The following is a 12,752-nucleotide window of genomic DNA, read 5'->3' as shown; positions in this document are numbered from 1 at the left end:
ACACCTGTGCCAGATGTCTTTTGTTTTATGCATTTGCTTTAGAACAGTTACTGCTGCAGATGCAAGCACGTGCGGCACGTAGACCTACATTCCCAGCATGCTCCTTGATGTTTGGGTAATTTAGCAACACGTCTATTGACTTGTACGTTCTGAAGTGAGAATACAGTTTACTTTTTCTCAATAGGAATAAATATAATGAATAAAATATTTCACAAATGGTACGAATGGATACTCATCCCGTTCCACTGCGTCTTTTTGTACAGATGTACAACAAGGAGAACCAGAGTCAGTCAACGAGCCCAACCAAATTGCACAGCCGTTGGACCGAGTTGCCCGCACCGCCGACCCCGACAATGCCAAGGACACCAGCGGCAGGGATCCCTACTCGGATTACAGGACGCTCATGGCGCTTATGGGTCCCAGGCGGCACCGGTACCTTCATTTCGGACGCAAAAGAGCCCTGCCTCTTTACTCGGATGTTCCCGTCGACCAAGTGGAAGGCAGTGATGACTATATCGGCGACGACTACGACGCCTCTTCGGCCGAGTCCTTGGAAGATGCTATGCGCTGGACTAAGCCGTATCTGGGAGACGGACTCCACGAGGACGTGGTCCTCTCAGGCGCGCCGGAAGATGGTGAAGTGATTAGGTAAGCCAGAGCTTGGTCCGCAAACAGGAACATTCAACGTGGAGTGCACACTTGCACTTATGCTTTTGTAGTCACTGACGGCGTAAGAAAAATAGGGAATGGATGATTGCCTCCATACTTCTTGGTTCGGAATTCGTTGTTCGGTACTTCAATCGGCTGTGTGCCGCCAATTTACTTGCCGCGGAGGAGTAATCAGACGCCTTGAAGTCGCCACGCTCGGAGTTTCTTAACCCATCAGTGACTAGAGTGCAGTGAGGAGTCGAAGCACTGTCAATTACTGTGTTTTTGGTCATTTAGAAAATAAAAGAGTCAGTGATCATTTTGTGTGAAAAAGAGGTATGCAATACAAAACATGCAAATTCGAAGGTCTGCCTAACTTTTCTCTTGTAATTGGCATTTATCTAATGTGCTGTTCAAATCGATCCTGCACAACGGAGACGTCAACATTTTTTTTTTTAAATTTCAACTTAATTTTTTATGCAAGGCATAGCTCAAGGAATGTTGCTTTATTAATTGCAAATATTACTAGTGCTTCCTTGGAGAAAGACATGAGCTGCCTGACCGCATGTCACAAGGACTTCGCAGTTCAGAGGATTGCTCTTTTCGTTGCTTACAATTTTTATTTTTAATATCTTCCATGTCTCAGGTACAAAAGGGACGTCAGTGCGGCGTCGGTACGTGACGACGGACTTAACACCAATGCGGACCAGGAGAGACGACCGCTAATTGAAGTACACGACGAGCTCGCCAGAGACGGGAACGCCGGTCCCTACCTTGATTGGCAAGAAAGGGAAAAGAAATCTCCAAACCGTATGCTGCACTTTGGCAAGCGAGAAAGACAACATGAATCTACCCAGCTGGGATCTGATGAAGTCCAAGGCTACATAAAGCGGGCAATAAATCGTATTCTGCCTTTCGGAAAACGCATTCAAGACCACGCAACATCGGACTTTCAAGTGAACGACTACGGCTGGTATAGCAACGATGACAAGAGAGCTATGAACCGGATTATGCATTTCGGCAAGCGAGAACCCGAAGAAATCTTAATTAGTGACAAATCGTCGGGTCCCCAGATCCAGATACATGGAAACGATAAAAAGTCGATCAATCGCATCTTGCATTTCGGGAAGCGGAAAGGCAACGAGGCGTTTGATACTAATCTAGTGGAAAGTGGTTACAGCAAAACAAACGCACGATCAAATCGAATCATGCACTTTGGAAAGCGAACAGATGATGGCCTTATTTCGGAGTTTGATCCGGAAAGCCACACAGCTTCAAAACGTGTAACCAACAGAATCATGCATTTCGGAAAACGAGAGTCAGCTTTTTTGAGTCCCCTAGAAGACCAACTAAAGCGGGACTTTCTCGAGTGGAAGAAGAGGTACACCGACAGAATGCTTCACTTCGGGAAGAAGCGGCCTCAGGACAGATACACTGATAAACGGATCACCAACCGAATCATGCATTTCGGCAAGCGGGGTGTAATTTTTCCGCTATCAGACGAAACCGACGATAGCACGGGGAAACAAAAGCGCCAGTTGAAAAATTCCATCCTTCATTTCGGTAAGAGAGACGACGAGATGTCTATTGAAAAACGTACGAAGAACCGGATCATGCACTTTGGAAAAAGGGAGGAAAGATATCCCTACGAGAACACGCTAACATCCGACAAGCACCTCGGAGACCGGATTCTTCACTTTGGAAAACAGGAGCCCCATCACCAGGACGCAGACTTTCTAAACAAACGCAGCACGGCTAACGCAGATCTTCAGTTTGACAACGAATACAGCGAGAGCCCATACCTCGTGGACAAAAAGATCACCAATCGCATTTTGCATTTTGGCAAGCGACTTGATGGCTCCGCAGAAGATCCGGGAAAAGTCAGCGGCAAGTCCAAACAGGACGTCCCCTCCGTCAACAGCGATATTAAATTCGAAGACAGCTTCCTCGTCGAAGAACACAAGCCGCACAACAGGAGGAAACGATCCCTTGGCTTCGATCAGTACGACTTGGACGAGACTCTCGAGCGTGTCGTCCACCAGCTGATGGACGCCGGCTACCCGAAAAGAGTCGCTCTGGCTCATCCCGGCATTCCTGGGCATTTGCATCTACCGCACGCCTTTGTGGCGGCGCACGTATATGGCAGCGAACTTCCGCGTATGCTCAGCCGGCCCAGTCGAAGCGACAGGTTTTTCCCTGTCCCGTACAGTGGAGAACACCGGGAGGCGCCCAAGGGTCCTTCTCGCAACGTGTTCCTGCACTTTGGCTGAAGCCTCTCCAAGACGCTGAGCCGTGGCATGAAGATCCTCACACCCTCCAACACTCCCCTCAGCATGCTTGCGTCCCATCCCTTGCACCATGATATCGGGCAAAACACATATCAACATTTAGCCTGGACTAAGAGGTGGAGATCCTCACCCCTAAAAAAATATTGGCGCCAACAACTGACAACAAGATGATTTTGTGCTACAGCTATAGTATAAAGGGTTAGGAACACCTCTGACGCAGACGACAATTACGTCGAATGTTTAAATGTTTGCTTTTAATGGCTTGTGTTAAGCAAACGTGTTGCAGGCGATCGAGGTAACATCAGTCGGTCGTACAGCGTATCTGCTCCGCAGACAACTCGAACATCGAGAGGGTAGCAGATATCCTCGATCATAGTCCGCGGGCCGATATCGACAATGGCTATAATATATATATGACGTATTTAAGCAGAATTCAGTTGTTGAGCGATTCCATAACACGTCTCGTGGGCAGAATGTAGAAGCTTATGTTGGTGTGGGGGTGTGGATGACGTACTCCGTTTGCTCCTCCTCTAACGGTTTTGTGGATACTACATGCTGGCTTAGCAAGGACACCGCTGTCCGTTCGTTTTGCCTTTGGAAAGACTCCCCTGTTTTAAAACAAACACCGAATGAGCGGAGCGATTTTTCAACGAACGCTTCGTTCGCTTGGCTAAATTTAAGTTACATTCCGTTAATTTTTATAACCGCTGACAACTCGAGGAACCCAAATCGTAACCAACCCCAAACATCCCATTAATATGTTGTAAGGTTAAATACGATTCCAGGGACGCTCACCATGTTTGCGACAGCTTAAGCTCAGCAACACTCTGTGATAAGATGCGCGCCACCTTAGATAATTATTAAAAAAAATATAATTATGAGAACCTCAAGGTAGCTTTGTCGTCACAGAAACTCCCGTGCAGGATGACATAGTATATTGCTGTTTATTACAGATATCCCGGCTCTTCCTGTTTGCTCTGCTATACAGTTAAAACAACAACCATGAGATGTCATAGTGACATCGTGGCCGTTACAGAAAGTTTAATTTAGAGCCAGATGCAGCGTGTTAAGTGGTTAATGCCCGCTAAAGTATGAATATTGATAGACTGAAAAGCTCTGGGCGTGAGAAGCTCGATGCATCGCGAACGTAGGACGACATGTCCCACTTTTCTAACCTTGGGAAGCGAGCTGGCAGGTTCATTTGCGTACGTGTTCTAACCTTTCTGCCTTGCCTGGCATACCATCCATCGTAATAATCTTTTTGAGCAAATAAATATTTTTTTATATTAATATTAAACTCTAAATGCTCATGCCCTACAAAAAAAGCCAATTTAATGTCACTTCCACCGAATGGCATTCGAGTGATCGTCCGATCAGCGCTGGCATATTCCATTCCACTCGCGACACTCGTAGTTAAAATCGAGATCTGATTCGGCGATTAGGTAAGTGGCATTCAATAGAAGTTACATTAACTCACCCGTCTTACGGGGAACTTAATATCTCGGGCCGAATTAACCAGGACAGGACTCGTTTGAGGTGACTAAGTGATTGTGCTCATAGTTGAGGAGAAAGAAAATCACTCTGATCAATTTGTTGACCGCTCGTCTTTGTCTTTTTATTTCTTTTACAACTGAGATATTACACCGGCAAGAAGCCCCTTAATTAGACCATTACACGGAGGTTCTATGTATGCCTCTAAATATAGCAACATTTTCCATTTAAATAAGCACTTTTTTTCTGATACGGTATCGTGTTTGTTTTGTTTTTTGTTAGTCGGTCTTAGAATAACAAGTGTGCCGCCTAACGACAACCCGCTATAATTGATAAGCCACCGGCTTTTGACCCACGAGAGCTGGATTGATTTTCCATTTCTTAGCGTCAAGGTTGGCCGTGAGACGGTTTACTGCTCTGCCACGTGAATAATTTTGACCGCTTGCAGTTTTCATTTTTCTCCCATATTTCATGTAGATATACCTCACGCAGCATACGCTTCTCTGAACGAATTCTGTCCGGCTCCGCGTACACTTTGAAACCGAGTTTGTGCAAACTCGAGATTGTCAGACAAAAGAATAACTTCTAATGGTGCAGTGGCGTGCGCATCACGTGCTGAGCCAGCCTCTGTGTATCAAACGATTTTGAGCTATTTTTTTCGATCTTGCATTTTCTTGTCTCCTGCCGACTGGATCAACATAACAATTATTTTTCTTAAATTAATTCAGAAAGATTATGGCCAGACGTCCAATTCGTCCTTAACTTATAGTGCTCCACAGCTGCTCCCTTCAAAAATAAAAAATTTCCAGCAACATTTTTACTTGGAATTCTAAATTCATGCAATTGAATATTTACATTAGGACTGCATAAATTCCCTTAGTATACAATAGGCAGACGTTTCGGAAAAGAATGCATATAGTGTTTATAAATTTTCCAAATAAATTCAAGAAAAATGGACGCCACGTGACCGAAAGTGGTGTGACACCACGGCCCCACACCGTGACGGCTTGTCATGTGAGCGTAAATCACGGTGGACTTAAATGGATACACTTTCATTAGAAAATCCACATCTTGACGTTACATCGTCATGTTACGTGATGTAATAAGGACACATGACTAGGTCACGTGATACGACATGACGCTGCCGCGCAGTGGCGTAACTTAATTTTTCTGTTGCCACGCGACCTCAATTTCAGTGCCAAATTTACTTGGTAAATTCCGGAACGGACAGACGGGCGAACGAAAACATTTATACAATTATTGGGCTCGTTAAGAATCATCCCAGTTTTGAACCGACGATCGCTTCTCCGCACTAACCGGGTAGCGCTTTCAAGCTGGAAGAAGAGGACGAAAAATCAACGGCTAAATGGGGAACCGCAAAGCAGGCCCTCATATTGGGTTCCTCGGGTTGTTGGCAGCAATGATGCGACCGGAATGTCGGAATCAGCGACGTTCAGAAACGTCTACACTAAGAGCCAGATTCCAACTGCACATCTACGCTGAGAAATTAACGTGCAAGGTCCAACGCACCAAAATATATTTATTACCCTCCGTGCGGGTGTCACAATTGTGCGTGTTCATAGTCTTCATCTTATATTTATTTCTCGCCTTCAGTGTCATATGTGTCAGCTTTCTTTTGTTAATTTATTTCTCTTCGTGGCCTTTTATGAGAAATTTAAAAAAAAATTGAAACAGAAAAGAAAAAAAAACAACGGAAAAATAGCTCCAAGGAACGGAAACAATGTCGACAAACGCGCCGAAGTGTCCAAAGACGGGATTTCAATAAAAATCAGTGAACATATTGAAAATAAATGAAAAATGTGTTTCATCGCAGAATGACTTCTTCCTCGATTTTTTTCGACAACTCACAAACCTTTTACCTTAATCAATAAGCCAACAAGCATCACATTACATCCTAGGAGCTTCGGTTAAAGGTTAGTGGTAAAAGTTTTATTTTTTTTTTTTATTCTTCGAATTAAGGCTTTCGCTGTAAGTATCTATTTCAAGGCGGAGCTCGGGTAAGCACCTTCTGCAGACGATGCACGTCTGCAGAAGGTGCTTACCCGACATAAAAGGGCCTATGTCTTCAAGACATAGGCCCTTTTATGGCCTATGTTTTGAAGGAATTGGCGACGGTACTAAAATAATATTATATAGGAATTGGATCGTTAGTTTGTAGTAGCAAACTAACATAATCACAGGCAGCGGCGTAGAGTTTCCATCTTCCCGGGGGGGGCAGACCCGGAATGTGGCTCAAAAAAAAGGGGGGGGGGAGGCTGCGGGTGGGGGGGGGGGGGGTGGGAGAGGAGGAGAAGGTCCTTGTTTTATTTGTTCCGTGGGTTCTCCCCATAAGGGTCACCTGCAGCAGTCGGAGCCTTTACCGAGCATTTTGGTAAACCCGAGACTGGAGAAAAAGGGACAAGGACATAAACAAACGGACACGGACATTGTGACAGCTAACTACCTGGTGTCCCCAAATAAGACGCTCCGCAAAAGAATGACCCGGAAACATCAGCGGTTGGACGCATCCAGTAGAAATTTCTCTGAATACGTGTTTTACTGGCCACATTTATGCAAACATATTGCAAGACTAAACTACCAGTACAAAAAAGCGAATCTTTTTTTTTTTTCTGCAGGGATAGTTCGGGTCTAAAATTTTGTTGCATAAATGTGACCAGTAAAACACGTATTTCAGGAATATTCCTACTTGTTGCACCAAGGATCTAAATTTTGCGGGCCATTTTGTGTGTAAAGTGTATTTTGAGATGCCCATATAGTACCAAACTCCCCGAGTGGATACGCAGGCGCACCAAAAGTGTTAATTCTGAAAATGGTGAACAGGAGAAAATTAATCTGCTGTAACCATGTTTTGTTTATTTTGTTAACACATGCAGCAGGGGAGAGTGGGGTAATGGTGGCACAAGAAGCTTTAATTATACGACTGACTTCAATTTTAAGAGGGCCAAAAATAATTCTCAGACGGTAGCAAAGACCATTTGATACCACTATACCTTGTGCGAAGCTGGGGTCACAAATTTTTCCGCCAAAAGTTGTTTTCTGGACGAGTATTCGAGTTGCTGTTCGGTGACAAGACTGGTAGTAAAGCCCTTCACTGACCAATCAAAAATGTGTACAATATTTTCTTGGCCGAAAGGGCATTCATTTGTAGACGCGCAAGAAATTAAAATTTTTTTCTTGGCGAGCAGGTCTGCAGAATCAGTCACTGACTCACTGTGTCGGGGATGCTTCCTATTCTCAGAAGCATTTTTGTTGTCTAAAAACCGACAGAGATGTCGCGACGCTTTCAAGACTTTTTTTAGCCTGTCATAGCTGAAGCGGGCACTTCAGCTGTTCATTCAGACAACATATTCCGCGCATCTAACTCCGTCTGAGGGGAATTTTCCACTGAATGTCTGACCTGTCACTGTCCCGAGATCCACCATTTAAAAGCCTGAAAGGAAATAAGAAGCGGGAATAAACAGGCCCCTGTGAAATAGCTGCCAGTCAGGACGGCCAACAGTGGGGGGGGGGGGCACGAGCCCCACTGCCCCCCCGTAGTTGGCACTTATGATCACAGGGATCTAATCTAAACATATGCCACAACCAACATAATATGACAGTCACAGATATACGTTCTAAACTTGGTCCCTCCGAGTAAGAGGGATTTTTTTTTTTAATTTCTGTTTAAAGGTAGGGGGGGGGGACTGCAACTCTCTTAAATGAAGGGAAAGCAAGCACTGTAAAGGTCATTCTCGTTTTTTCAAGAGGGACAGCTTCCCTTTAAGTGGAAGAGGGATAACGGCCTTCTTAAAATTTGGAGGGACACGGCTTCTCTTAGAAATGTCCCACTCAATTCCGCTTCTCATTTCAAGAGAGCCTTAATCGTTTTTAGATATCGCTCTTAAATTGCCAAGGTACTGCGCCCCGGTTAAAAAAAAAATAAAAGGGCGTGCGTGGCGTGGCTTTTTAATTATATTTCATATAGCAAATTACACAAGAAACGTATATTGCCCAATGCACAAAACTCTGTGGCTCCTGCGGCGAATTAAAGACAAAAAAGCATTGTATTATGTTGCCACAAGAATCACTGTTTTTCGAATTTAGGTAAGAGCTTCCTCAGCCTTTCCGTCATAAATGCGACCGGGAACTCCTCTTCCTTGACGATTGCCGTTTGGACTAGTCCCAGTGTCTGCCCATATGCTGCCGGATAAGAAAGCGCTCTCACGTAATAAGCGCAGAGACACATGACTCAGAACACCACACTTCTTCGAGTGTGGTGTTCTGAGATAACTGGACAGCCTGATTTCCACAGAATATTTCTTTCTGTGCTCCAAAAAAAAATCTTAGGGTCCGGAGCGACGGCGTCTGGATCCCGTATTTCCTGGAAACAAAGAAACGAATTTGGCATTAGCTTTCTCTTTGACATACCGGTAATTCTCTCAATTATAAGCGAAACATCTATAAAGTGATGCCTACTACGGGAATGAGGCAGCTCTTTGCCAGGCGCGCCCGAAGATAGTTGTCGATGTCAAGGAACGTTGCGCAGCTTGTGTCGTTGAACACCTTCTTGATCAAATCCAGTTTGGATGTCATATCCTTCATAGGGGACTTGAAGCGAAACTCGGCTTCGACCATGAGCTGTGGAGTTATTCTAGATTTCATATATCTTATGAATTGCAAGATTACCAAAAATACTTACCACTTCCTGTGCACACAGGTAGCTCGGGAGCATTTCCACTGGAGCAGCTGTTCTTAGTTCGACAGTCTCTGACAAGAGTACAGCTACTCGCTCAACATTAATTGTACCCAAATCGCCTCCCCGAGACTCCAATGTCTGAAAAAAAAAGAAGAAAGGAACAGTCCCGGATATCCACGTTGGACGACATGAGTTCATAGACATGTGCATGTAGCTTATATCTGCAATAACATTCCAAAAAAAAAAAAGATAAAAAGAAAGGAAACAGACCCGTACACGCTTACAAATTGCCAGCAGCACTCCGCTCTGGAAAAACGAAGAAGTCGCGACATCCAAAGAGCAAAGATTGCGGTTTTTCAAACTATACCAAAAGCACGTGAGCGCCGTTAGTTACGACGGGAAGCGGGTCAATTTACACAAAAAAAACCAAAAAACTAACGACATTTAGACCGCAAAGAGCATGAGGCTTCCGAACACACCAAAAGAGGGCGAGAGCGGTTCGTTACTTCGGGTGGCGCGCCAAAGAACGGCCACAAAGAGAAGAGCGGAGGCAAAGAGGTTCCGTCGCTGGATCTCATTCCCATTAAACTACTACGCAACAGCAAAAAGAGGAAAAAAGGAATAAAGCTCGTGGTTCTCGTCACGGAAATGCAGATATTTGAATAACTCACCTACGATTCGGTGATCCATTTTAGTATCACCAGGGCCGGTTTTCTCGAAGCGATGGTAAACCCATTTTGGTAAACCACGGTGCCTAGGAAGGAAAAAGTACCTAGGTACTGTAATAAACGGCTGGATATAGAACAACAATAATTATTTTTGATTTGGCAGTAAGAGGCGCCATCTATCGGTGAAACAAGCCGGTCAATTTGTTTATCCTCTTTTTTTGCTGGTTGTTATCGATCTAGTATGGTTTTTTTAAGTCAAAATATAGTAATGTCGTACTTGAAGACCAATTTATTTGCTTCAGATGCTATGAAGAAATTTTGGCTACTATGCTAGAGTTTGTCGACGAATATTCGAAAATGTAAGAAACATTTCTTTCAATATCTTTCGCCATAAACAACGCATAACTTTCCCGTGTGCCTTCCAGACTGGCAACGCCGTTGCTGTAGTCTCATTTTTGTTCCTTGCGACGCGCGTTTCTGCGATTCCTGCTGATCTCAACTGTTTGCCTTCTCTTCCGTTTGCCCAACCAATCCACCGGTGGCGAGAAGCTAAGCTTCTCGTCACCGGTGGATCTTGTCACCGTTGAATTGCTGGCCGCCGGGGATATGTGGAAACCTCGATGCTGTCGGCATACTGTCGGCGCACTGCGAACAAAAAAACCGTACAATGTCCCAGCTGTTCACCCAGAACGAAGACTTTATCAAGGATACCCCCTTTCCCCGCAAAGTAATCGCTGCTGACGAGTCGGCGTGCATAGTGTAACAAATTAAACGTGTTAGTATAAATATATACCAACACTTGTTCGCAAGACATTTTTTTTACTTACCATAAGAACACTTGCAAGGCTTATGTACCGTCATATGTCTTGAATCCCGGACTGCTGAAGAGTGATGCGTTCGCGGAATGCTGCCGTCGGTGAGTTTAGTAGTCCCGCTGAACTACCGCTCTGCTTGACGTGCTAATAGGTTGATGGTGCGACATTAATATAACAGCCGAATCGAAATGAATGTGCAGCAGAACCAAGCAGAACTATTAGCCCTCATTAAGCGATGTCGCGGCCATTTTGCTTGTAGGTACTGCTCCTCCCTCGGCGCCCCTGCTCTCCCAGTCACGTGACCTAGAATTCCCCCTTCCAGCGAAAATAGTTAACTTTAAACCACGGTTGGCGTTCGAGAAAACAGGCCTAGGAGCCAAGACAAACTGTAATGGCGTCTCAGTTCCACGAGGACAAATAACGAGTCAATGACTCACTGGAGTAAACGTTTTGGCGAAAAGCGGGAAACCGCGGTACCCCTTTCTTGCTCCGAGAACTTTTTGCAGCGCACATTTACAGGCTTCTCGCATAGTCGACGCCAGACTACATGCCAGTTCAAGGTCGCACCCTTTGGCTCCTCGGGAAAAAAAAAAAAAAATATCAGGGGGACGTTGCTGAACGTTTAAGAGGGATGGTTGCCTTTTTTGTCTGTGTTTGTTAAATCTGATTATGTCCCTCTTAACTCCGCTATTGTCCCCCTAAAAAAATTCGCCTTTTTTTGGATGCCCCCTTAAAAGAAAGGTCTGTTTTATCTCGCCCATTTCCCTCATAAAATAAGAGGGCTTGGGAGTTTTAAGAGGGCCCAGTTTCAGAGTGTACACCAGTGGCATCTCTTATAAGAGAAAAAAGTAAGTGACAACGCACATTCTAGAAATCGACGATTATCAAATGAGTAATAAGGATATTGAGGTGTTGCTTATGAACCGGGGAATATTAGTAGTTCATATATTCTTCACTTCTTATCTCACCTGCACGATCGACAAATATCTGATATATGTTTCCTTTTGATCGCAATGCATCGGAACGGTGCATCACGAAACTGCGTGCTTCGGCATGCAATAAAAATTTAATAATTTTGGGCCCTTCGCCAACGAAGTATTTTAAAAGTCTAGGCTCTGGTGAAGGATATTCACAAATGCAATCTGTGCGGCAAAGCCCGTTCAATTAAAGCTAGAATTTCATCTCACGAATCGATATTCTGGGAAATTAAACTTTCGACGCCTTTCATAAACCATAAATACAAAACTGTCCTCAATAAAGCCTCCATCATATTTGCATCATTTGCGAATGAGGCAGCAAATCTAGCCCTCCGCTATACTTCACTAGCCCTAAGCTGACAGTGCTCTTGAAGCTACGCGCTCTCCTGACCGACCAATCGCCTCACCTTGAGCATCTCCCCCGCCCTCTTCACGTCGTATGGGCGGCCGAGAGGGGCATGATGATGGTGTGAAAGCTGATTTGTCCAACGGGCACGTAGCTTCCAAACCACTCTCATCTTAGGAATGCATTTAAAGAGTACAGAGCAGTGCAGCCGTGACCGCTGCAAAGCACCCAGGAATGTACACGCAGAAAACAGACCCGTCCCTTACGTTCAATCGCTCGTGGTGTGCCACGAAACGGGCCGACGCCATAATTCATTAGGGATGCCAGAAACTAATTGCAGGCATGCAGGAACGCCTAGTCTCATAGTTCCATCGAAACTCGGGAACTATTTTACCGAAGCACGAATCATGAAGGAAGTGAGTGCGTTGAGTGGAGTTCATTGACTGTTCACGTTTGGAGACGGGCGCATTTTAAAATACGCTCCACTTGCAGCGGTTATACCTAAAACATGCTATAGACTACTCAAATACTGACTTTCTGCGGCTGTCATCTTTGTCTATTGGGGTTTGGAATGTGTTGTGAGCATGCGTAACAGCTTTCTTCTGGAGAAGATTAAACGTCGTGTTAATGGTTAACAAAATCAAAAAGGTGCCATCCATAGAAAGTTTGCATTACATTCATTTTATTGCTGAAAATGAATTATTAAGTTTATTTACGTTAAACACCCATCAGTGCGTAGCTGTGATCACAAGGCTATCTGGTGATACCTAAAAAGCTCAAAGAAAATGGTTTTGCGAAATGGGTTACTTGTCTCCTACTCGAG

General features: G+C 44.6%; 1 protein-coding gene across 1 annotated transcript; it reads left to right on the top strand.

Annotated features, from left to right (window-relative positions):
• The first annotated feature begins 269 nt into the window (after positions 1-269).
• LOC8039916 lies at positions 270-6,257 on the top strand. The gene is made up of 2 exons (XM_040214663.3): positions 270-648; positions 1,295-6,257. Exons 1-2 carry the CDS (start codon positions 404-406, stop codon positions 2,916-2,918), a joined length of 1,869 nt encoding a protein of 622 aa, XP_040070597.3. The 5' UTR covers positions 270-403; the 3' UTR covers positions 2,919-6,257.
• Positions 6,258-12,752: the final 6,495 nt, after the last annotated feature.

The sequence above is a fragment of the Ixodes scapularis genome, unplaced genomic scaffold, assembly GCF_016920785.2.
Source record: "Ixodes scapularis isolate PalLabHiFi unplaced genomic scaffold, ASM1692078v2 PGA_scaffold4__175_contigs__length_147842914, whole genome shotgun sequence".
NCBI classification, from domain to species: domain Eukaryota; kingdom Metazoa; phylum Arthropoda; class Arachnida; order Ixodida; family Ixodidae; genus Ixodes; species Ixodes scapularis.
Note: the sequence above shows the minus strand (reverse complement) of the source record. Positions and strands in the feature narration are given on the sequence as shown.

Coding starts and splice junctions, on each gene's coding strand:
- LOC8039916 (XM_040214663.3), top strand. CDS start 404: ATGGCGCTTATGGGTCCCAGGCGGCACCGGTACCTTCATTTCGGACGC. Junction 649..1,294: donor GAAGATGGTGAAGTGATTAG/GTAAGCCAGAGC, acceptor TCCATGTCTCAG/GTACAAAAGGGACGTCAGTG.